General features: G+C 46.4%; 1 protein-coding gene across 5 annotated transcripts; it reads left to right on the top strand.

Annotated features, from left to right (window-relative positions):
- Positions 1–584: 584 nt before the first annotated feature.
- Positions 585–25655, top strand: ZER1 (zyg-11 related cell cycle regulator). Of its 5 annotated transcripts, XM_073314374.1 has the most exons (18): positions 585–760; positions 2944–3008; positions 5114–5247; positions 7528–7814; positions 8633–8783; positions 9185–9621; positions 11449–11625; positions 12914–13028; positions 13612–13758; positions 14157–14330; positions 14923–15138; positions 16743–16784; positions 17146–17265; positions 18207–18322; positions 18781–18969; positions 20120–20217; positions 20729–20831; positions 22610–25655. In XM_073314374.1, the coding sequence occupies exons 4-18, from the start codon at positions 7657–7659 to the stop codon at positions 22665–22667; spliced, it is 2301 nt and encodes a 766-aa protein (XP_073170475.1). In that variant the 5' UTR covers positions 585–760; positions 2944–3008; positions 5114–5247; positions 7528–7656; the 3' UTR covers positions 22668–25655. The 5 variants fall into 5 exon arrangements, with proteins under 5 accessions (XP_073170475.1, XP_073170476.1, XP_073170478.1 ...); XM_073314375.1 differs by lacking the exon at positions 2944–3008; XM_073314377.1 differs by lacking the exon at positions 5114–5247.

Below are 25655 nucleotides of genomic sequence, written 5' to 3'. Positions count from 1 at the left end.
CTGAGCTATCTCTCCCACCCATCATGCTAAAATGCAGTGTGGCCTAGCTGGCAGGACAATGGACTGAGTTTCAGGAGCTATGGGTTCTATTTCTTGTTCTGCCACTGACCTGCTGGATGACCTTGGACAATCGCTCCCCCATCTGTGTCTCAGTTTCCCCATCTGTAAAATGGCAATAATATTATCCTCCTTTAGAATGCATTTTGTGATGTCCTGATAAAAAACTGGATGTAAGTAAGAGCTAGGTATTAGTATATCTGCACGCCAGGCCACTATCACAGTGTGATATCATCTCACCATGCTGGGACACCATCAGGCTGTGATGTCATCTCACTGTGCCATGATGTCACCGTGCTGCACTCTCATGATGTGATGTCACCTTGTGGCTTGAGGGAAGGCTGCAATGCGATGGGATTTCCCAGGTGATAAGGCGCAGAGGGAGGTGTCACCCTTCCGGTCCGTCTGGAACCTTTCAGCTCCCTGGGGTTAGGGCGAAAGGTGGGGTGGGATGGGGGAATTGTGGCCTCTGCCCAGGCAGCGGAACGTTCTGCCTGGGGATTCTGTTTCCCGGGAAAGGCAGTCTAGGGCTCCGGGCTCCGGCTGGCGGAAGTGACGGCTGGATTTGTTGACAGCGGAGGCTGCGGGGGGGGGCGGGAGCGGACCCTGAGGCGGACACACAGACCCCCGCCCCCGGGGACCGGAACCGGAACGAACCTGGATCCCCCTCTACCCAGAGAGCCGGGCAGGGGCCTCGGGCCAGGTGGGTGCCAGGGAGATCGGAGATAAGAGCATGCGGGGCTGACTCGTGGTACCGGCGCCCGGGGGGGACCCGATCCCGGATCCGCTCACTGCGGGGACCCAATCCCCCGGCTGCCGCGGGTCAGAGACCCAGGATCCACCCACTGTGCGGGGTGAGGGACGGGACCTGTCACACCCACTACTGCCCCGGGGAGGATACTTGACCATCCACCCACCGGGGAGGGAGCATTGTATCCTCTGGATCCACCCTCGGGAGACGTGATTCCCCACTCTGGGTGACCCCCTAAGAGAGGGGTAACCGTCCCCCCGTTACCAGGGATACCCAGCCGGACCCGTGCCCACTGGAAAGGAGCGAGCAAAGACCCTCCTCCTTTCCCGGGGTTGACACATGACCGAGGAGGATCCATGAGCTGCACCTAAGCTATAGAGCCAATTTCCGTGGGACCTTTGCACGTCTTGAATGGCATTAAAGCAGCCTCAAAATGTCTTTGGGCACTTGTGCAAATGTATCATGACTCATTCATGACAATGTTGGAATACAATGTCCTGCAGGAGAGATCCTGTAAAAGGGTAACAGCTCTCATGAAACTGTTTAATGGGGTGACCTTTAAAACAGATTGGAAACAGGCACAGCAGCTCTTCCGGAGAGGCAGATGTAGGTAGTATTGCAGAAGGGAGTTTCACCCTGTCTGTCCCTTCCTTCAAGGGACAGAAAAACCTGATTTTGACAGGGACCATTCTGCAGGCTGGTGAAACAGCTCAAAATATCTTTGGAGGCCATTGCGATCTGGTGATGCACAGTGTTAATGCGAATCATAACAGGCTTTTCTGGAGATGTTTTACTGGGTGGGTGACCGTTGCGAACAGCACCAACAATCTTGTACTGTAACTTTAAAAGGAGTATCTGCGCCATAGTCATATACAAATGGCAACCTGTTCCCTGTTTATAATCTATCTGATTTATAATGTTTGGTGTGGTCTGAGCAAAGGATGAGCACCAAAGAATTCCTAAATTCTCAGCACACTATGAATATTTTAACTGCTCTGTGCCTCATTTCCCCTACCTGTAAAATAGGGATGATATCTCCTGCATCAGTTGGGATGATCAGTTAGTATTTGTTAAGTGCTTTGGAACTGTGAAGTGCTGTGTAAATGCAATATAAATGAGCCATGCAGTTTTCCTTCAGAATGTAACCTATGCTGAGCTCTGGATTTACATTCAATCTGTTATTTTAAATAATCCCTTGTGATCTGTTCATGCTAATATTCGTTATGCCCTCTTTGTGGGCAAACTCATGATGCTGAAAGCCTTGCCAATCATCTTTGTAGCAGCAAATATGAAGGTTATGCACCTTGGCACTGAGCCACAATGAATCGGGCCTAGCCTCAAGTACCACGCTGAAGAGAGCCTGTAATAGAAGAGGGGATTGATCTGAAGTCCAAGATACAAATTCTAACACAGGCATTCCTAAGTGTGAGAACAGCAGCACCAGGCCTCACATGTGGGTGAAGCTGGGAATGTCTTAAAAATGCAGATGTATCTCATAGAGGAGCAGCACCCACAGAAGTGGCTGTTTGGATCTGGGAGGCTAGGGGTGGAGGAATGCTGTGTCTCATAGTTTCCCTCATTTTGATGAATGCTAAGAGGGTGGTGTACTACTCCCCAGATGCCTTGGATGGGGCTGATGGCTCTAGCCACCATGGGGCACACACTGGTTAACAAGCTTGTTTTAAATAACTCTGTCCCCTTGGATCAACCCTCTTCCAAGATGGAAGGGGATCTGCCAGGGTGGGAAATCAGTACTTGACTTGTGCAGTTGGGTTATAGTGGTCTCTTGGTCACTGAGTGCCTCACTGCTTGGATCCTCTGCACACCTTCCTCACACACATCCCTGACCCTTCACACATACCAGGCAGTTCATTGCCCACTTTGGAAACCATGGGTGACAATCTGGTAGCCAGGTAGACAACCAGCCAGCCAACTAAGTGGTCTAGAAGAGCCCACACCTTATGATAATGGCTAGGCAGTATCTCTAGTTCGCTTACAAATATGGCGCCTATACCTAGTAAAAGCATGCAACATTGTGTTCCCATCAGAGATCCCCTTATTTCCCTGCTCCCTGTCCCCTTGTGCTCCTAGTTAGGAACTTCAGGGCAGGATCTTCTATTTTTGTGTTTGTACAGTGTCCAGCACAATGGGGCCCAAATCTCAACTGAAGCTTCTGGGCACTACTCTAATACACATAATGGTGAGTGCTCTTCTGTAGTGATGCTTTACTGTGACAGTTTAATCCCTATCCCCTAGATTAGAGTGGGGTGCCTTTTGCATATGGTAATAGTGGTGGTTCTTGGAAGCTAAGGGATTAAAGCACAGATCATTTCTGCGCCCCAGTTCTATGAAATATCAGAGTCAGCTGATTACATTGCAGTAGCATCCAACGGTGCTAATCAGGATTGGGACCCTATTGCACTAGACAATATACAAACGTATAGAAAGACACAGTCTGTGTCCTCTGTGAACTGGACTGAGACCCACCAACTCATTTCACATCCCTTTAGCTCCTTATACTGCACCCATCACCGGGGTATTGGAGCCATCAAGCAGCCACTGGGAGGTAATGACATTCAGTTGCTACCAACATGGCCCAGAATAGAATTGTGTGACCTGCAAAACCATCACTAGAAGTGAAAGGCTGCATCTGCCATTACCATCGTCTGAATTAACCAGATCCTATAAAAGATTTTTGTTGATTGCTGGGTTTAATTTTCTTTCTGTAAAGCCCATTTGTAACTGTTCTCGTTCTGAAACCTCTCTGTACCTTGGGCACAAGGTAGCAGAGACCCCAACCTGCTTCTCCACCGGATAGTTTATTAAATGGGTTTTATGTCAGAATGCAGTAGGTTAAGATGAGAGTTTTGCGTTTGAAATTTGGGGAGGGGATTCTGCCCATTGCCTGGATATTTTATTTCCAGGGATGTTCATGGAAAGGAGAAGACACAAACCACTTCATATCCTCTGATGCTGAGAATCAGGTACATGCAGATCCAGAATACAGGAGCCAAATTCAGCCATAGTTTCTGCTCTTGCTGAAGTCAGTGGAGTTGCACCCACTTACACCAGGCCCAGATTTGATTCAAAGAGGCTACTGTGGAAACTAGGGCTAGACTAGGTGGACAGCTGTTCCGAAACAAAGAGCAGTTCTGCTGATCTCTGCCTTTTTTCTTGAGTCGTTATTTTCCGTGTTGGGTTAATTACTTGTTTGGCTCTTGTTCCTGGCACTGAAGCGCATTCTCTAAAGGAGAATTAATGAGACACAGAAAGAAGAACGGAGTTTTGATTTGAAACTCCTGCTGCTACCTAGGTTGCACAGAAATCTGTCCTGAAGCAAAGGGAGGGATCAGAAGGCTGGAGCCTGGGCTGATAGGAAAGCTAAGCCACAGCTGTGCTCCTGTCTCCCATGGGGACCATTCAGTTCCTGAATCTGAGTGGTTACCTTATCCCTGAAGTCATGGTCAAAGCAGCAGACTACCTGACTGGAGCTTCTGAGGGGACAGGGCTGGATCCTGATTGATCTACCTGCCTGATCTGACTGGTGCCTTCCTGTGGGGCAGTGGCTACAGTGGAGAATCCTGTGTTAACCAATTGGAGTTAAAACAACGAGGAGTCCTTGTGGCACCTTAGAGACTAACAAATTTATTTGGACATAAGCTTTCGTGTGATATAACAAAGTGGGTATAGCCCATGAAAGCTTATGCCAAATAAATTTGTTAGTCTCTGAGGTGCTACAAGGACTCCTCGTTGTTTTTACTAATACAGACTAACATGGCTACTCCTTTCTAATCTGTCACAGTGCAACTGGAGTTAGTTATAACATGGTGATGATGAAGAAAATAGCCTGGGAACGCTTTAAGGAATGACTCCCCATGAGAGGAGGGACAGGGAGAGAGACTGAGTCAATATGTTTGCTGTTTTGTCCTTCTGCACTGAGTGTGCTGCTCTCTGGAATCCCATGATGAAAAGCAAAGATTGGATGTTACAGACATTTTGCAACACCTTCCAGAGCAACAGCTGCTCAGCAGAGGTGGGACTGGAGAGAAGGAGCATGGCCATCAGACTCCTCAGTGGTGCTGTGATCACTACTTGCACAGTACTTTGGGGGTGGAATCAGCTAACTCTGCACTTCAGCTGTCAGTAATTTTTGGGGGGGATGTAGGTGATAGCCTTGGATTTGAAGCATAGGCCTGGGAGTCAGGAGATATGGGTTCTATTCCCAGCTGTGCCATAGATTCAGTGCATAACTTCAGGCGAATTTGCTTCAACTCTCTGTGACTTGGTTTTCCCATCTATCTATAGAAATGGGAGAATAGTTCTATTTCCCAGGGTGCTGGTGGTTAATTCATGGTTATAAAGTGCTTTGAGAACCTTTGATGAAAGCTGCTATAGAAGAGCGGTCTCAGGCGCCTAACTCTGTCTCTGCCACAACCCAGGTAAGTTATTGGTGCTCGTGGTCATCTCGGGTTTTCATTGCTTTGCTTTTCCCATGTGGGGAGTGAGTTATAGTTAAAGGAAGATGGGGGTACAATATCCCACATCAGTGATGGCATGCAGCATGTAACCTCAGTGTTTATTGTGCACACACAAGAAAGCAGTGCAAGGACCTCTATAAAAACCCAAATGAGACACTAAACATGATGCAAATGCTGTGCTGTATGGAAAAGAAGACAGCAGAGGATTCAAGAGAGAGCAGATTTCTATCACTTTGTGGGTGATATCCTGGTCTGGCTCAAGCTGGAAGCAGCAGCAGGGAGAGAAAGATGTTTTAACTGCTGCTCAGTGACCCCTTGCTGGCTGGTCCATGAGGCACCATTAACAGGGTACCACAGAGGAGCCTTCTCCTTTCCTCCCAGATGCAGGGTGCTGCTGTGGGTCAAGAGTGTGGTCTGGAGTTGTGCCTTATTAAGAAGCAACTAGCCAGGTAGTTGGAGAGGGTGGCTTGGGACACAATCCTCAGGGGTGTACAGATGGGCCTGAACCAACATAGGCAATCTGAAACTGTTAAGACAGGGTGCAGATGAAATGTCTGCCCTTGAAGGGGAAGATGCCACAAATGCCTTTTTAATTGTTGCCTTTAAGTTCAACACTTGTCAAGAAACTTCTTTCTGATGTTTAGATGGCAATAGCTAACAAAACGTCTGTATTGTACCACCTTATCTAACAACCACCCATCTCAAGCACTTTCTGTCTGAATGTATACACAAGGTCTCTAGTGCCTGTTTTTGCTTCTATACAATGTATAAAGAAGGCTTGAAAGTGTTTATTTAAAAAAAAAAGTTTTGGTTTTGTGTGTGCCTCTGATTTTACACTAGAAATTCAGATGTCTAGCATGTCTGTCATGGTTATCCCAAGAGTCAAGAGAGTGAAAGCTGAGTAGTGGAGAAGGGAAGGGATTTTTAGTACAGCTGCTTAAAACACTTAACTCCAATAGTTAATGAAAATTTCAGCAAAAATATGTTTTATGTTAAAGATTTGCCCTCATTCGTGCTCTCTCTCACATGCTTCCTTCAGGTAATATGTGATAAACATTTCTGAGACTCCCAAGAAGTTCTCCTGCAACAGCAAGGAGACCAGACTTTGCATTTCTGATATTTCTTAGATGAAAAACAAACAGGAAAAACCCTCAAACATTTCTGACTGTCTTTATGCATTGTAAAGTAAAACAAAGCCCCCAGCCCAATTCTTTTTACAGGTCAGCTTTAAAGCCCCAGCTCCTCTGAGAACCTGATCCGGCAAATGCTTACACATGGGACTACTCACAAGTAATATTATTCATGCGTATATGTGACTACAGGATCAGACCCTTCATTGTATTAAAAATAATGTCACTGCCCTCTTCTTGTAACTGTATCTCTGTGCCTGCATGGAGCCCTATTGACTTTGCAGGGGTTCAGTCACACAGAGCCCAGTTGGCTTCATTAGGGCTTTATGCAGAGGTAGGAGTCTGCCCATAAGGGAAGAATTGCAGGAATGTGGCTTTTGTTACTGACAAGACCTCAGAGAAATAAAATGGAGGGAAGTTATACAGATTGATCTTTCTTTCCTATGTACACTTTGCATTTCACTCAGCTTGGAAAATAAAAGTAGACCAATCAGTTTGGTCCCTACTCAGTTTCATATCCTGCTTCTGAGGTGCTGGTATAATGCTGTGGGTTTGGAGCTTTCAGCACTGCAGGGGAAGGTTCAAATTAAGTACAAAGCAAAGCAGTTTAACTGAAATGAAAATAAATAGAATCCTAGATGTTAGAGATGGGGCAAGCTGCTAAGTCCCATCAAGTCTGCATGCTGGATTGTGCCCTGGAGTATATTTTCTAGTGATCTGCTCAGTCTAGTATTATGTGACTCAAGCAATGTGGCTTCCCCCACTTCCCTCTAAGAGGCTCATCTTCAGACAGATGCAGCTCACTGCTTGGAAGCTTTTTTCTAATATTTAACCTAATTAATGAACATGGGTCCCATTAACTAACTAACCTTTATAGCATCATGGAAGCCTGGGGAGGAGTATTCCCATTTTACTGGAGGAGAAACTGAGGCATAGAGAGGTTAAGGGCATTATTTGCAAATGGCCAAACATCTGCAATTCTCTTTGCCATCAACAGGTGACTGGTCCATGAACCTAGCCATCAGTGTCCCCCTAAGCACTGGCAGATTTTCAGGGTACTTTCCAATGTACTTTTCTTTTATCTGATTGTCTGTCTTTTGTCTGCCTGCAGATGTCCTAATGTCCCTGTAAATCCAGCTGGGAATCTCCTGAGGTTGGGGGGCAGGGATCCCTTGAATTGAAAAGCTTCCTTCTGCCACAGTTCCCTGCTCCCCCTGCCCACCACCACTGTTCCCTGAAGATGGCATCTGACAGCCCAGAGTCGCTGATGACTTTATGCACAGACTATTGCCTCCGCAACCTGGAGGGGACCCTCTGCTACCTACTGGACAATGAGACTCTCCGGCTTCACCCCGATGTCTTCCTGCCGAGTGAGATCTGTGACAAGCTCGTCAATGAGTACGTGATTGGCTTGTGTGGGTGCTGCTGTCCATCGGGGATGGAAGCTGGAGGAAGAAGCCAGGACTCGAGGGGAGAGATGCATACACTTTACACTTATTTCTGCTTGATTCTTACATTAGAAATGTAGCTTTTGCTTAGCTTGTTTTTCCTGGAAAGCTCTGTGATTGACTGGAGAACAAATAGGGGTGTGCCCTTACAGGCACCATGTCTGGGAAAGCTGATGGGGGAAAGAGATCTATGTTTATACAGCACCCACCACAATGGGGTCCTGGTCTGTCCCATTTTCTGGTCCTCCAGGGAGAGCTCCAACAAACTCAGAAAGATTTCATAGCTTAGAAAAAGTAATGGGGGGAAAGGGGAAACATTGTTTTTTAAATGGAAAAATTCAAACCCCAGGGTGGAAAATAAAGAAAAATACTTATTTTCTTGGATCTCTTTCAGTTCCAAGAATCTTGGGTGTTACTTGTAACAACAGTAGGAAAGAAAATGTTGAGATGCAAGTGTGATTGTTATATTAGTGAGGTATTAGACCTGGGACTTGATTCTCCATTGGCTTTAAGCACCACTATGCTGCATTTCAGTATAGAGGGCCTTTAAAGTCAGCAGATTCCAACACCATCCCAGCCTTGTCCAGGGAATGCCCGTGGTGTCAGGGGGCATTCCCTGGACAGGCCACCCATGGGCTATCCCACGAGATCAGAGGGAGAGTCTCTCACACACACATGTTTTCTTGTGGCTATAGCTGTGATGAAAATCCTACTAGGTGTGCCCATATCAACACCACTGATGAGCTAACCCTGTTACCTCTCATGTAGGTATGTGGAGCTGGTGAATGCAGACAGCATCTTTGAACCCCATGAGAGCTTCTTCACCCTGTTCTCAGATCCTCGGAGCACCAGGCTAGCACGAATCCATTTGCGGGAGGATGTAGTGCAGGACCAGGACCTGGAAGCCATCAGAAAGCAGGTGGTATTGCATCTATGTCTTCCTAGCTGTCACTCTGCAGCAACCCACAGCAGGGACCACTCACAATGCTCAGGGAGAACCATAGATTACTTGTGCTTATTACCTGCTTTATCAGAATCCTAGCTGTGGGAGAACTTGAGGCTTCTCCATCCCCAGCCTTTCACAGCAGGAGTTGCTACAGGGAATGGAGTGGGAGCACTGGCTATGTGGGAGCTCAGAGGACTCTAGTCCTACTCCTAGTTGCTCCCAGCAGGAGCCACTATAGGGAACAGTGTGGAAATGCTGGCTGTGTGAGAGCTGAGTACTCCAGACCCAGCCTTTCCCAGCAAGAGTTGCTGTAGGGACTGGTGTAGGAACACTGACAGTGAAGTAATTCTAACATTTTGGCTTCCTGCTTCCAGGACCTTGTTGAGCTGTCCCTGATTAACTGTGAGAAGCTGACAGCCAAGAGCCTGCAGACCCTACTGAGCTTCAGCCACACTCTAGTTTCTCTTAGCCTCTTTGGCTGCAGTAATCTCTTCTACGAGGAAGAGAACCCAGGAGGCTGTGAAGACGACTGCCTGGTGAACCCCACTCGCCAAGTCTTGGTCAAGGACTTTACCTTCGAGGGCTTCAGCCGCTTGCGCTTCCTGAACCTGGGCCGTATGACCGAGGGGGTGAACGTGGAGACATTGCTTCGACCTTTGGCCTCCCTCACTGCCCTGGATCTCTCTGGGATCCAGCTCAATGATGTGGCATTTCTGACCCAGTGGAAGGACAGTCTGGTTTCCGTAGTGCTTTACAACATGGACCTTTCAGAGGAGCACATCCAAGTGATCTCACAGCTCCGCAAGCTCAGGTCAGCAGATGCCTCCCTCCTCACTTGTTCTTTCTTCACTGGGAGTTGCAGGTGCTCAGAGCTGCTCAGGATTGAGCCCCTATGGTGATTTTCTGAGAGCATTTTCCCCATCCCAGATCTTAGGTTTGTGGTGGTGGAGGAACTGAGCTTTCCCTCAAAGGCACTTGATCATTCACTTCCTTTACATCCCAAAGCCCTTGCTGAAGGCCGTTGAGGTTTTTCCTGCATAAGGACAGCAAGATCAAGCACTCAGAGGGGGCTCCCTATGTTTATACCTGATCCTCAGTCAAAATTACTCCTGGTCTGTGGGCACACTTGGATGCTGGTATCACAGCAATAATTGCGTGAAATTATTATTAAGTGTGAAATTATTATTAAGTGTGAAACCAAAACTGACTCCCACAAGTTGCTTATCGAATGAGGAAGTCCAATGTTTAAGCCTGACTCACAGATAAGAGAAAAATTTAGCAATCAGTGGTTGGCTTGAATCATCTGATCACTGAGCACCACCAAAGTCCATTGAATGTGAAATAAGCAGCAGATCTTACTGCTCTGAGCGCAGAGTTAGGGAAAGAGGATGATCCAGGAAACAATGTCATCCAAAGCAAATAGGCACCCCTGGCCTACCAGTGAGAATTAGTGCTGTCACATGACTCCAGAGCTGCAAACAGCGAGCACCACAGTCACCAGCGAAACTGCACATTTGCTATCAGGAATAGAATGCAGGACTTTCTGGTCCAAAACCACAGGGCTTTACCATTCAAATTAAAGGAGCCTGTCCACCAGTCTTATCACTTATAGTCTTGTAGGCTGTGGTTACTAGGAGGCACCATGTTCATACACGTTAGACGTGTCAGAAGAGCACCAGAGGTAAAATTTTCAAAAGCATCCAAGTGACTTAGGAGCTAAGTCCCATTTTTAAAGTGATGTAAGTTCCTAAGTCCTGCTGATTTTTTGTTGACTTCAACTCTTAAGTGCCCAAGTCACTTTAAAAATGGGACTTAGGCTCCTAAGTCACATACGCCCTTTAGAAAATTCCAACCTATGTGTCTTTAATCACTAATGTGCAACCCAGTCCTTCTCTCTCTCTCACACACATTCTGGTAGGAATGTACCTGACCATCTGTCCAGTAGGGGGTACTGGAGCCACAACATGCCCCCTGTGGGTAGGCAGTTGTACTGATGAAGTGTATTACTATTATTACATGGTTTATTAACTTAATTTTATGTTGTGTTTTTCATATAACATCAAACATTTAAAACTGTAGGGCAATGGTGCTGGTGTAATAGAGATTATTAAGATCTCTGTACAGTGTCATGGATACAACAATATCCAGTCTGGAAAAGAAAGAGACAAAGGGAGGAATCAGAGAGCTTCTGTCATTCATTTTGGGAGATGAGGTAACACACCTTTCTGGGGATGAGAAGATCTTCTGGTGCAATTTGATCCCCAGGTAGAAGATATGTAGCCAGTTCCATGGTTAGAGAAATGATCAGATGCCTGTTTATGTTGAAGACTGGGAAGGTAGGTTTCTCAGCCTACAGTAGTTGCCATTCTGGTCATTTAGCTGAGTAATTCTTTATACTCCATTCTGGACAGGCCCCCACCAGGGATCTGTTAGTGTATAATCCAAGGGTACTGCGTGCACTTAGGTTATACACAAGACTCCATCCTGCTGCTAGTTCCACAGAGTCACATCCCTGTATCTTGGAAAATCAGCAGTTGTGCTTGTGAATGGTCTCTGCAGGGCTGGGTTTGACCTGGAAGGATGGGGGAAGCCCCACATGATGCTCTCCAGACTCTTAGATGCTTGCTCTCATTTTCAGGCACTTGGATATTTCCCGAGACCGCCTGTCCAGTTATTACAAATTCAAGCTGACCCGGCGGGTGCTGAGCCTGTTTGTGGATAACCTGGTAAACCTCTCCTCACTAGATATCTCAGGGCACACCATGCTGGAGAACTGCACCATCTCAAGCATTGAGGAGAAAGTGGGTCAGACAAGGTAAGGCTAGAAGGCCAGGCAGGGATGGAGGTCACTGTGGATCTGTGGGAGGGGAAATTTCATTGAAAGCTGCAGCAAGGACAAATCTCTCTGTTGGGCTTTAGAATTCTTTAGAACTATTAATAATAACAAGAAAAAGAGATTTGTCACAAATTTTTAGTGACTCTAAAGCCTCTCTCCAAGTGGGATTGATCACCATGGATGAGGGCTTCAGAATAGTCGTTAATTAGCCCTACCTGGCTTTCATTCACATCCACATAGGTTTTGCAGCTGTCCTTTTCCTTATACATTACCCACATACTGATAGCTGTAAAAATAGTTTATATATCATCCACTTCCCTCCAAAAAGACCACAAAGCCCTCCACAAACTGTACTCAAGTAACTCTTGTCCACCACTGAAATGCAGTGAGTTGTGGGGAGGAGCACAGCAGCCTTCCTGCATCAGCTTCACTACACAACAGTTTTTAGAAGGGTTAGCAAAGAATTATTTCTGCAGTTGAAATAACTGCAGGTATTTTAAGGAGCTCGAATTTACAATGCTAATATTGAGATTTGTCAATACCACCCCCAATGAGAGCCTAACTTCCTTAGGCCCCTTTGAAAATCCCAACCAGCATCTACAGGGAGCACTGTTATCTCTCGCTCCAAATCAGCCAGGAATTTTGCCCTCCCATATTCTGAGCTGTTACAGTGTGAAAGCAAAACTGCTGTGCGCAGCTCTGGCTTCTTTACAGAATTTGTGGAGAACGTTGGCTGTAGATCTTCAAGGAGTACGACGGTGATGCAGCAATCACTGCTGATAGTGTTCTGAGTCAATTCTGACCCAGTGCTTCATTGTAATGAGAGGGGTGTTGAGCTGATGGCAATCCTTCAGAGGAGACATAAAATCAGGTTCCTGACTATTTATGATCATTAGAAATCCCATGGCCCTTTTTATAACAATCAGTTGTACCCCTGCTGTCCTAGCCGAACTTGGGTAACTATAGTCTCCCTGCCTGAATTCCTAACGTCATTTCTGTTGGACACATTCACTTCTTGTGCAGACCAGTAGGGATCATCTGTGATGAAAGGTCCCATCGAGGAGTATGATGTGACTGCCTTTAAAGATGCGATTGTCTTTAAGAAACCCTAACCAGGATTTTGATGGGATATGACTGAATTTAGACCCAGTTACTCTGGCTTGTTGTGAAGTGTAATCAAAGCAGGCAGGGAGCTCCGTAACTATCTTTGTGCTGGAGGGAGCTGAATAAGCAGAGCTCAGACATGGACGATTTCTTCTTTTCCCAGCATTGAGCCATCAAAGAGCAGCATTGCCCCCTTCAGGGATCTGAAACGACCGCTTCAGTTCCTGGGCCTCTTTGAGACCTCTCTTTGCCGTCTGACGCATATTCCAGCCTACAAGGTAAAGGGCCAATGGAAAAATTCTCAAAAGGGGTCTGAAGTTAGAGAGTCTGCCAGCATATCAGAGCTCTCAGGCTCTGTGGAAGTGATCCATGGCCTTTTGAACTATGGGTCCCCCTGCTGGAAGAATGCTGCAGTGGTGCAAGGTCCGTGCCCCATGCAATGTTTGTGAGGGCTAAAAACAGCCGTTTAGAAAGGAGCCTGGTAAAGACCCACATGCACCCTGTCCATTCCCAACCCTGCTTGTAGCACAAAGGGCACTCGACAACGGGTGTCTGAGGCTTAAGAAGTAGCCATACATAACTCTGCAAAGAGATACCACCCTGCCCTGCAGGAACCACTTCCTGCAAGGTTGGGCTGAGAGGTAACTCAGCCTGTGTGCTGATATCTTGGGCCTCATCAGAATGAATCCTGCTAGCTGTATAGAAAAGGGCTGAGAGAGTGCATGCACCATTTGAGCTGCCACCTACAGACTCCTCTCACTGCGGATCCCCCATTCTCTTGCTGGCCTCTCTCTTGAACGACCCCCTCCCTTGCTGGTCTCTTCCTCTCTGGACATGATTTTTTTCTTTCCTTGCTGCCAGGTGAGTGGGGACAAGAATGAAGAGCAGGTGCTGAATGCTATCGAGGCATACACCGAACACCGGCCCGAAATCACATCCCGGGCCATCAATCTCCTTTTTGATATCGCCCGCATCGAGCGCTGCAACCAGCTGCTGAGAGCACTGCAGGTGAGCACACAGGCACTTACCCACAGGCAGTGCTCACCTCCCTTGAGCACAGTCAGATTTAGGGGGAGGGGGATTTTACAGCACAAAAATCAAACCTTTCCCCATGACTTAGGGCTTGATCCAAACCCCATTAAAGTCAAAGGAAAGATTACCATTTCCTTTGACTTCAATGAGCTTTGGATCAGGGTCCTAAAGAGGAAGTTCCAGTAGCATGATGGAAATAGGGTCCTTGATTTTAGAAGGTGTCTTATGATCTCATTGAACAGACTATTTCAGCTGTGCCTGTGCTCTTCGTCCCTTGAATGCTTGTATTGGTCTTTGCCTGCGTAGGGGTAACGGTTACATGGGGGCTTAGCTGGGACTAAATGGCAATAAAAGCTCCCGTTGTTTCTTTGTAGCTGGTGATCACAGCTCTCAAGTGTCACAAGTACGATAAGAATATCCAGGTGACTGGGAGCGCAGCCCTTTTCTATCTAACAAATTCAGAGTATCGGATGGAGCAGAGCGTGAAGCTGCGGCGTCAGGTGATCCAGGTGGTGCTGAATGGCATGGAGTCTTACCAGGAAGTGACAGTAAGAGCTCAGTCAACTTCACCATGTTCTCACTGTTCTCCCTCTTCCTTTTCTCCCAGTAACAGGCCATTTCCAGTACTTTGTACCTTCTGGGCGCTTTGAGCCTATTGAATGTGTACCACGGCATGCCCTAGAGAAGCCGTTGCCTATATCTGGTCATGATTTCACTTTATGGGTGCGTGGGTGCCATTTTATTTGGGACCTACATTGTACATGTGATGGCGACATAGTTCTGTAGTAATATGGGGGAAGAAAGAGGCGATAGTGGTGCATGTGTATTTGTGGCAAAGGTGACTGGCTTTGGATTGCATGTGGAGCGTGCAGGTGGTGGTAGGGTTGGGTAGCAGATGGAGAGTGTGCATGCGGTGAGAGGGTTGAGCTGTAGGCTGGTGAAGCTATGGTGTGGGGAGTGCATATGCAGCGTGGTGTTGGGTTGGAGGGTGATGCATGTGTGTGTGGTGTTTGTGTTGAGATGGAAGACAGTGACAACGTTGTGTGGCATCTGTACATGTGCTTATGGGGTTTTGCACATACTTGTAGGATGATCCGTCTTGTCAGCCCACCCTCAGCTTGCTCTGCTTCCCCCCGCTAGGTGCAGCGGAACTGCTGCCTGACGCTGTGTAACTTCAGCATCCCAGAGGAGCTGGAATTTCAGTACCGCCGTGTCAACGAGCTGCTGCTGAACATCCTGAACCCTACTCGGCAGGATGAGTCCATCCAGCGCATTGCTGTACACCTCTGCAATGCCTTGGTCTGCCAAGTGGACAATGACCATAAGGAGGCTGTGGGCAAGATGGGGTTTGTCATGGTTGGTATGGTCCCAGGATGGCTGCTAATCCCTACCCCAGACTGGGCTAGAGTCCTGTGTGAACATACTTTCTGAGACTTCCATTGGACGTGTCCGTGGAGTAGGTCCAGTAAATAATCCAGCCCCCGAGGATCATAGAAAAGTATTGCAGTCAAGGAAAGCAAGAGTCCTAGCAGTGCTGTCCTATCATGGAATTCACCATCCTTAAGCTGAGCCCCTTGAAAATGTGCCAGCAAGGGAAGTTATTACTTTCTTGATGTGCTGTTAGAGGTAGTGTCTGTTTGAGGGCAGGGGAGGAGGCATGATCTCAACACAAGGCCAGGAGTCATGACTCCTGAGTTCTAATCTTGGCTCTGCTACAGAGTTATCGTGTGGCCTTGGGTAAGCCCCATAACCTCTCTGTGCCAGTCTCTCCATCAGTAGAAGGCAGACCGTCCCAAAGAAAAGTAATGTTGGATGGGGTGGGCTTCACACTGGGCAATATTGTTTTCCTCCTAGAAACATAAAAAAATGTTGTTTCTGCAACTAGCACAATCCTCCTGTGAACAATGTAAGGGTTTTCTTTTGGACATGTCTGAGTAACAACCTTGCCCCTGCTTTTCGATACAAAATGGCCCAGCAGGTCAGGAAGGCTCTCCTGCCTCTCCAGAGATAGGAAAAGCTGCTGCCCATTTGGAGATAATAAAATCTGCAGAACCTTTCCATTGTGGTTACTGCATGGACAGCACTTCCAGTGTGCCAAGAGTCAGACTTCCCTTCACACCTTCAGTTACATAGATTGGGTGGACATGTTTCTTTGTCTCACTTGATAGACAACACTGTCCAAATAATGGACCAGAAATTGTGCATGTGGGTGTATGTACACAGTTTTGGGGGGTTTCCAAGTCCCCCAAAGTCCCTACAGGAAGTCACTCTGCTCATTTTTTGACATAACCATAATCTCTTTCTGGCTTCAACTCTCCTGCCTCGTTCCAGTTCCTTATCCTCCTCTTCAAGACTCTGCTCGAATCCTCTACCATACCTCCGCCCTCATTTCCTCCAACAAAATTTCCTATGCCCCAGGCTCTTCCCTGTCTTTCCTTTGGTCTCCTTCACCCCTCTTGACTTCATGGCTCCTTCCGTGCTCCCCCTTGAGTTTGCAACAGCCTCCCAGTTAAAGTCCACCAACTTCTGAGGACCCATCTTTTTCATGAAGCTATAAAGAGCACACACCAGACTATTTATTTCTCATTGGGCTGTTGTGTACCGAACTCTGCATTTTTGTGTGTTTAGCTGTTTAGGCCAGGGACTTGTTATCTGGATGGTACAGGTCATCTGTCGTGCTGTGTGAACCAGTGGAATCGTTGTTTATACAGTGCCATTGACCCAGAGAAAATAACACTAATCTCGGAAGGGATGGGAGGGGTGTTTACACCTTGTGAATCAGATTCCAGATGCATAGAGCCAAATCCAATCCATGAGTAAACATAGCTGCCATTGACTTCGGTGAGAGCTGTGCCAGACTATGCAAGGGTTGAGTTTGATGTTATTTTAATCTCTGTGATTCCTGGCCTGTTCCCAGACGTGCTCTTACACGTCTCATTCCCTCTTCTCTCTGCCCACAGACCATGCTAAAGCTGATTCAGAAGAAGCTGGTGGATAAAACAGTAAGTGTTTCTTCTTAAAATCTGTAAGCAAAATATACTCCAGTTATATCCACTCTGACCCTGAGGTGGAGAGGTCAGCCCAGGGGTGCTAGGAATCCAGTCACATTGCACCAGCAATTTTCCAGGTGTCCCCAGAGGCTTGTGGGGACTTGGCTCCTCTGAACAAACTGGATAATGGTAATGTTTGTGTTGGTGGGTCTGAACTGAATAAAAACTGGTCTCTTCCAAGGTGACAGCAGTTCCCCATCCTTCCGATTAGTTTGCATTGGGCTCCTGTATTACAGGCACTCTGTCTTCAGTTGCCTGTGTCACATACTCCATTCCACTGTGTTTTACTGTTTCCTTCTCTCTGGCTTGACAGTGTGATCAGGTGATGGAGTTCTCCTGGAGCGCCCTGTGGAATATCACAGATGAAACCCCCGATAACTGTGAGATGTTTCTCAACTACAGTGGCATGAAGCTCTTCCTGGAGTGCCTGAAAGTAAGTGCTGCCCAGTATCCTCTACACCAGAGGTTCCCAAACTCTTCTTATTGCGTACCCTCTTCCAGATCTACCAGCTACCCGTGGACCCCTACCCTTCTCATTGCTGATACTTTGTGTGCTCTTCTTAACACTACCTATCTTTAGCCATCTGTCCATATTTCACTGTTACATATAGATATACTTATAGTGTGACATGTACAACTGAAAAAAACCCTGACTAAGTTCTGAGTTGCTGGGCAACTCAATCCACACTATATGGTGATTGGAGTGGAGGGTTCTGTAAATCGGCATCTCTGTGTTTCTGTATTCTCATTTGTACATCTTGAAGTAAATTAACTACCCTATTTTATATAACAAATTCCCACAGTTTTAAAGCTTCGTCTGAGTAGCCTATTATGAAAATGCAATAAATAAAATAATAAATAAAAAACACCATTACACAATTTCTTATGAGTAGCCCCCAGAAATATGGTACACATACCACAGTTTGGGAACCCCTACTCTCCACTGTCACACTGTCACGTTTGGGACTGAGTCCTGGCTCATCTGATCCCTGCTGAAGGCTTCATCTGTTGCATAAACAGAAAGAAAAAAAGACTTATACACATTCTGCCCATTCCCCTTCCACATACAGACATCCTATGAGCACAAGGAAACGGCACACTTCTACCTCATTTACTCTCTCTCCCACTCCCTGTCCTGTGCCTGGAGATGCATTTCCCTCTAGTGGCCATGTCAAGCAGTGGAGGACTGTCCCTTGCTTTGCAGTGGTTTGGTTCTCTCCCACCTGTCATGTGTTTTAAATGCTAGAAACCTCACCACACCAAGAAGAGAGCTCCATTCCTGACTGCTGGGAAATAGTCTGCCTTCCTGGATTTGCTGCATCATCAGTCACAGTGGTCATACTTTTGTTTTGCACATGTTCTTTGTTTCCTCAGGAGTTCCCAGAGAAGCAGGAGCTGCACCGTAACATGTTGGGGCTTCTGGGAAATGTGGCGGAGGTGAAAGAGCTCCGCCCACAGCTCATGACCTCCCAGTTCATCAGTGTGTTCAGGTTGGTGCATCACTGATCAAGAAGCAGTATGGTCTAATGGTTAGAGCCGTGGACTGTGAGCCAGGAGACCTGGCTGCTCTTCCTGACTGCCACTGAGTCACTGTGTGATGTAGGGCAGACACTTAACATTTGTGCATCAGTTTCCCCCCTTGTTAAACAAAACGAAAAAAGGATAGTGGAACTTGCCCAGTTTGTAAAGTGCTTTGGAATCTTCAGAGGATGGCTGCAATCTAAATACAAAGTCTGATCAATAAAACCAGTTTGGGAAGCTGGTGTTTGTCAAGCTGTTTTGCATAGGTTGCTGTGTCCAGTCCAGTTAGGAGATTATTACTTACCTGATGAGCTCTGGTTAGAGTTCACAGGGGCTGCACTGTTTGCATACTAAGTTTTTTTTTGTCCCTGATGTGCTGCATAAGGCTATCCTGGCACCTCTGAAATCTTATCCTCTATCTTGGCAGCAACCTGTTGGAGAGCAAAGCAGATGGGATTGAGGTATCTTACAATGCATGTGGGGTTCTCTCCCACATCATGTTTGATGGTCCAGAGGCTTGGGGTATCTGTGAGCCACGCCGAGAGGAAGTAGTAGACAGGATGTGGGCAGCCATCCAGAGCTGGGACATTAACTCCAGAAGAAATATCAATTACAGGTGAGGGATGTTGGATCTTGGCCCATTTATTCCAGGAGTGGGGAATGTCCCAAGAAGTAACCTCAAGCATGCTGAAGTCTGCAAGAAAGATGGAGATTTAATCAAGTGTAGAACTTCTCCCTGGAGTGAGGAAGAAATTTCCCACATGGACATACTATTTTAGTAGGGGTTTTCAACTTCCTTTGAAGCATGTGGTACTGGCCACAGTTGGAGATTAGAGGGACCATTGGTCTAATCTGGACAGTTGCTACACTTCTAAGCAGAATATGAAGAAAATTAAAATAGTCTGGATCTCTAGTTTCTCTTGAGGGAACACAGTAGGACTAGAACTTGTCTTGCATGTTTCTGGTGGAATTGGATTGTGCAGGAAACATGGAATCTTACTGTTTTAGTCTGCTTAAAAACATTTCTCTAAGGAATACTTCTCTTGCTGTTGGTTAAATTCCGATTCCTAATGAAAGGTACAGCTAGGGTGAATGTCCCTGTCTCCACAAAACGGGTCGCTGCAGCCTTCAGTCTGCCTTTGGGGATGTTTAGACAAGTCTCCCCAAATTCCCTTCAGGTGTTACAGTGACTTGTGGAATAACCCTAAGGCTCCTGCTGTGAGAGCTGCGTCAGGAACTCTGGAATGCCACAGTTCACTAGTACAACAACAGATGGAATGAATTGCTGGTGAGGATGCTGTACAAGTGTGATTTCAACACATGATTTGCAGTGTAGATGCACTTCACTGTTGCAGGAACAAATGGCGCAGCCACTGTTTATGAATGATTAGTGTCCCCTCAGCTGTATCTTGGCCTAGGGTAGATAGACGCCCTTTAAGTGTAACCCATCTACAGAGTGATCAGCACTGCTGAATTTCAGCTTTCTTAAGGAAATGTGACTGGAACAGGATATAAATTAATTCCCCATTTAATCCTTCAGAGCTGGTTCTCAGTGCTGCATGGTAGTTTTAAACAGCAGGGATTGAGCCTGTCAGTACCACAAACTATGACTGACTCTTTGATACTGGAAGCTGATATGCCAATGAGCTTTACTGCTGGGTAAAGTATTAGCTCTGACTGTGAAGCTTCCAGTACTAAAGCAGGAAAAGATGCTGAAACAGCAGCTTTTGGGTTTCTCATTTTTTTTTCTTTAATATTCATTGCAGGTCATTTGAACCGATCCTTCGACTCCTTCCGCAAGGGATCTCTCCTGTCAGCCAGCATTGGGCTACTTGGGCTCTCTATAACCTCGTCTCTGTTTACCGTAAGTCCCTCCATAGAGAACATTATAAATGCAGTGAAAAGGCTGGGGCTGTGAATTGTCATACACTGTGCCTGTTAGACAGCAGGGGTGGCGAAAAGTCAACGGAAACTATTTTCAGAGGCCCGTAGGTTAATGCAGAGTACGTGGCTAACTCCAAGGCAGATCCTTGAAGTTACCAAGAATGTTCAAGGGGTGTAGCCAGAACTAAGAAGACAACATGGACTAAGTGCATGAGAACAGCCTTCTGGAGCTTCCATCACTCTAGCAAGCTTGAGCGCTGAATTGGTTTCTATCTCCGATACTTCTGCAGATTGGATGCGCCTAAGAGGCTGAGCCACTAGAAAGAGAAATTTGTACCCTATGGCTTACCAGCCAGCAACCTTCTCACTGCTTCTCTGTCTCCTCTTGATTTGAGCTCATTGCCTAGGGAGAAGAGTCAGGCTGCAGAATATAGAGATTTGACCCAGTAGGAGTGAAGATTCCCAGGGTTCTATTTCCCCCTTCTTTACAGCTGACAAGTACTGCCCCCTGCTGATCAAAGAAGGTGGAATGCCCCTTCTGAAGGAGGTGATTAAGATGGCTTCAGCACGGCAGGAGACCAAGGAAATGGCCCGGTAGGAAACCAATAAGTTATTAAACATGCAACCTTGGTTTAGGATTTTTTATATATAAGCATGAGAGTAAAGCTATCAAATATAGGCCATTGAATATGTGATTAGGGATGGAGAGAACACAGTAGTAGTGTGCATAAGTAGATAGAAAAGATGGGAAGGATATAGGTGATTTGAGAGTTGTTCATAGATGGGGAATAGACAAGGATGAATGGGTAGATGAGTTCAGTGGATAGGACAGTAAGGTATCAATGGACTCCTAGAAGGTATTAAATGAATAGTAGAGCCATACCTCTCAACTAGATCTGATTATGAGGATAGCGACCCATTTATTTCCATCCCTCAAACCTGGTGTTACCTTACTGTTTATACATTTTTACATATTGTTTGTACATCATTGACACTAGAAGAGCTGAGTCACGTGACAAAATTGATGGAGAATGTCTTACATAGTAAAATGAATCTACCATTTTCCCAAGCTTCTTCCTCTGACGTTTGATATCAGAACCTTCCTTTTAGGTCATTCTTTCAGATTTTAAAAGCCAGTTGTATACATCTAATCCATGGCAAGTTGAGAGCTATGACTTGATAGATATAGGGAAAATGGAAAAGATAGGTAGATATTTGCTGGGAATATGTGTATTGTGTATGTATGACAGACACTTCCAGTAGCTGAAAGAATGATAAATGGTGGAGGAGATTAATGAAGTTTATGGAAGATAGAGTAGGAGATTGAATAATAGGGTAGATGAATTGTGTATGGGTCAGAGGCATGAATGATAGGGACAATAGAAGAATGGTGAATGGAAAGTATATGAATAACATGGTAAGTAGATGGCAAGGAATAGCTAAATTGCAGTCATATGGGTACAAGGATAGATGACAGAAAAGTAGGTGAATGATGGATGTTTGGATGAGCAGATTATTAGATCTGCTGATGACAGAAAGGTGTTTGTTTGGATGGGAGATGAGGGTGTGATGGTCAGTGAATAATGGGTGGGTTGATAAATGGACAGGTGTGGATCTGGATGTATACCAGGGGTTCCCAAACTGGGGTTCACAAACCCCGGGGTTTGCAGAACATTGCAGGGGGTTCGCCAGAAAAATTTCACTCCTGGTGGCCAGAGGACCCCGGGCATTGGAGGCAGCAGGCGGGACCTGGATGCAGGGCTGGCAGCCCGAGCCCCAAGGAGAGTGGGGCCGGGCAGCTGGGGCTGGTAGCCCGAGCCCTGCCCCTGTGAGCGGCGGAGCCAGCAGCCTGAACCCCGGTGCTCCGCCCGGGGCTGGCAGCCTGAGCCCCAGGGAGTGTGGGGCCGGGCAGTTGGGGCTGGCAGCCCAAGTCCCGGCAGTCAGCAGGACCTGCAGCCCGAGCTCAGTGGAACTCAGTTGACCAGGGCGGTCAATGGGGTCCAGCAGCAGGAGCCCCCAGAGTGCGGAGTGTGGAGGAAATTTAAACTTAAATCCCTGGAAATATTCATTTTTAGCAGGGGGTTCCCGAGATTTCACAATTTAGTGAAAGGGGTTCGCGGGCAGTTAAAGTTTGGGAATCACTGATGTACACTAATGTTGGAAGGGATTGGTTGTAAGTGTGTAACTAGAGCTGTTTTTGTTGAGATATACTTGTAACACAGGTACTGGGTTGATGCATGTCTCAGGTTAGGCTCCCCGATACATACACTACATTTAAATATAGGTGACAGTGCCTTATGCTTATGGCCCACTTCATTATTTTCCTAGTCTTTGAACTAAACCTTTTCTCCTTGTCCTTATTTTGTCTATAGGAAAGTTATAGAGCACTGCAGTAACTTTAAAGAGGAGAACATGGACACTTCCAGATAGAGGCAATGATCTAACAACGCCTCTTGCCAGCACTGTATCCAGCTTCTCTCTAATTCACTGTATATAGAGAGGACTCTTTCCCACCAGCTTGGCTGTTGGAAGGAACCTGTGTGTGTGTGTATATGTGTATGAGTGTGTGTGTGTGTGTGTGTGTGAGAGAGAGAGACCCTCAGTAGATGAAGGTGCACAGGGGTGGGGTGGGGGGGACCTTTTGCACAACAAATGCTTTCTTTAAATTAGTAGGTTTTTCGTTATGAAGTATGGATTGACGTTTTGTGTATATGATTTCTGTATAAAAAACAAAAAAAATGTATCTTTTGACCTTTTTTAGACCACATGAGACGCCTCAAATGAATGTGAGCGTGACGATCTAGCTGTGTGATTCCTACTGTGACCTTTTTTTTATTTCACACCTTTCGACAATTCCCCTTCACTATGTTGCATGAGGTCCTGTCATGTCCACAAGAACAGCCAGTCCGGCATCATGGCCACATCTCTACAGTGGGGTTGTGGGCACTGATCAGTGATCTATTCGCCTGGAGGGGGAAAAATAATGCTGAGAGGTGGAGACCAAAGGGATGCGAAGTAGAATAGCAAGGGGAGAAAGAGCCTTCAAGCCATTTCAGTCAGGTTTTGTATGGGGGTGCTGCTAGTGGAACCTTGAGGGATTGTATCAAGTGCATTTGGAAATTCCTTGCCGTAAGGCATTCCCATTAACCCTTTACAGCCAGGAGCTGTGACTTTGCCCAGTAACGCTACAGCGGTACCTTTCAATCACCTGGCACCACAGGGTGAAGGAAAGGCTAGAAAAAACAGCGGTCCTGCCCTTAAGAATGGAGGGTGTTTTCCTGCAAGGCATGCGGTGCAATGAAGAATCAGGTTCATTCACAGAGGGGTCTAATCTCTCCAGCTCTCCATGCAAGTCCTTTTACCACCTCTTCTTTTCAAATTGTGTTTTCTGTGTTTTATGGTAAAGGCTGCAAACACCAGAGGGTGAATTTCCCCTCACTCATGGCCAACTATCTCTGGGACCCAGGCCAGTCACTACTGCATGATTTGGTGACTTTGGAATTTGTGAGGGATTGGGAGTTTTCTCTCTTTTCTTAAGTCTGGGCCAACATTTGCCATGTTAAATGGGGATTCAGCCTCCCTGTGTGTCAAACACATTGCAGCACAATGCCTGATTTACAATGGTGCAAGCACAGCATCTTCATCTGTACGACTTGCCAAGGTTTGCCTTAAATCTAGGTCCCCCAGCAGCACATTGTGCAACCTGCAGAACCCAAACTTGGGACCCCTCTCCTTGTCCTGGTTCTTTCACAGTTAAGATAATCTTCTCCCCTTAGAAATGGCTATGTACCAAGGAGCAGCCAGGAGAGATTTGGCCTACTTGAGCTGGGACATTTCAGGCCACTGAGACAGCACAATAAGCCTGTCTGTCTTTCCTCTGCTTTCTCCTCCTATCCATTGCACTCTGATTTGATTCGCTGCTATGGCTGAGGTTCTCCTAATGTTCAGGGTAAATGCTGCAGTCATTGTGGATGGTATGGACAATTCTTAGGGCCATTAAGTGACATTTTAAATGACAGAACCCAGTTGCCCTGGAGAGGTTTAGTTTTTCTGCCCAGATGGTGTTAATTTTTTTTTTCCTTTTTAACCCTATGTCATTTGTTTCGATGGTGGGCTTGCTTTGTTTGTTTGTTTGTTTTCCTTTTAAATACTTTTCAAACCTATAGATATATATACTTTTGTCACTTTTGATTGTTTTCATATGTTTTGGAAAACTTGACAAATTGTACTTTTGAGGTTCTTTGCTTCAAATGTATTTCCCTTTTCCCACCTCCCCAAGGACTTGCATCTGAATAAGCTTTGGGACAGGGAGCTGATTTCAAAGTGTTTGTACATGCTCTTGCTTGTCAATCTTTCAGTTAGATGCAGAACTAGATGGAGCTACAAACATTGCTCACCTGTCTCCCTGCACATGGAGCACGTGGGAGAGCATTTGTTTATGTAACTATCCATTCCATGCTGAGAGGCTGATGTAGATAGCCTAAAAGCACTTACAGTTCTGCCCATCTTTTGGAGTACCACAGATGTAAGAGCAACAAGGAGCTTGATAGGGTCCCCTCTGAGCACTAACAACTGCTATGTTGGTGGAGTTGATATGCTCGGTAGTTCCCAACCACGGTTAATGCAGGATTTGGCCTTGCAGCATAGCCAGAACCAAATGATGCTTTAACCATAGTCTAGCCTTGGATTTTAGCAGGATAGCACTGTGTTTTAGGAACACAGTTAAAATATGGCTTGTTTCCATCTATTATGAGACTGAATTGTGTCAGGGTCTGCTGTGTTGTAACCAGGGTTTTAATGTGACAAGTGGGTGTGGAAGCCTGGAGGACAAAGGTGTGACCACCAGCTCCGGGACACGTCTACAGGAAGCTGCTGTTTTTGCACAGTTTGATTATGTCCCATGCTTCCTGAGAAGCCAGTCACTGTATGGAAGTAATTGACCTCCAGAGGGATCAGTAACTCAATGGGAAAGTTAAGGAGGCTCCAGCTGAACACGCTCCTAGTTCATAGCTTCCCACAGTGTGGCTTGTCCTTCCTGTTATGACTTGTCTGCTCCACCTACTTCTGAGTGCAGGGAGAGATGGAACACCTGCTTCAGCTTTGCCATCTACCACTTTCTTCCCACATGTGACTGAGATCTTGTACTGCAATCTGCATTGGCTTGGCACTTGTTCCACCAGGCCCAAGGAGATATGGTTTGTGGAGAATGGTGTTAACGGGCCCAGCTTGGACAGGGAACAGTCTCATCTGCTCTCTGCTCACTGACGCTCTTTAATGTACAACTTATCCTCTGATCACCCATCTGTACACACTTCTTTCCCCAACACCCTAGCTAGAATTGTTTTATCCTTGCTGCTATTGCCAGTGTTGCTGACACAGTCACTGGATACAAGCTCTTAGGATAGCTTTAAAAATAAC

This window comes from Lepidochelys kempii, chromosome 16, assembly GCF_965140265.1.
Source record: "Lepidochelys kempii isolate rLepKem1 chromosome 16, rLepKem1.hap2, whole genome shotgun sequence".
Classification (NCBI taxonomy): domain Eukaryota; kingdom Metazoa; phylum Chordata; order Testudines; family Cheloniidae; genus Lepidochelys; species Lepidochelys kempii.
This window is presented reverse-complemented; position numbering and strand designations above follow the sequence as displayed.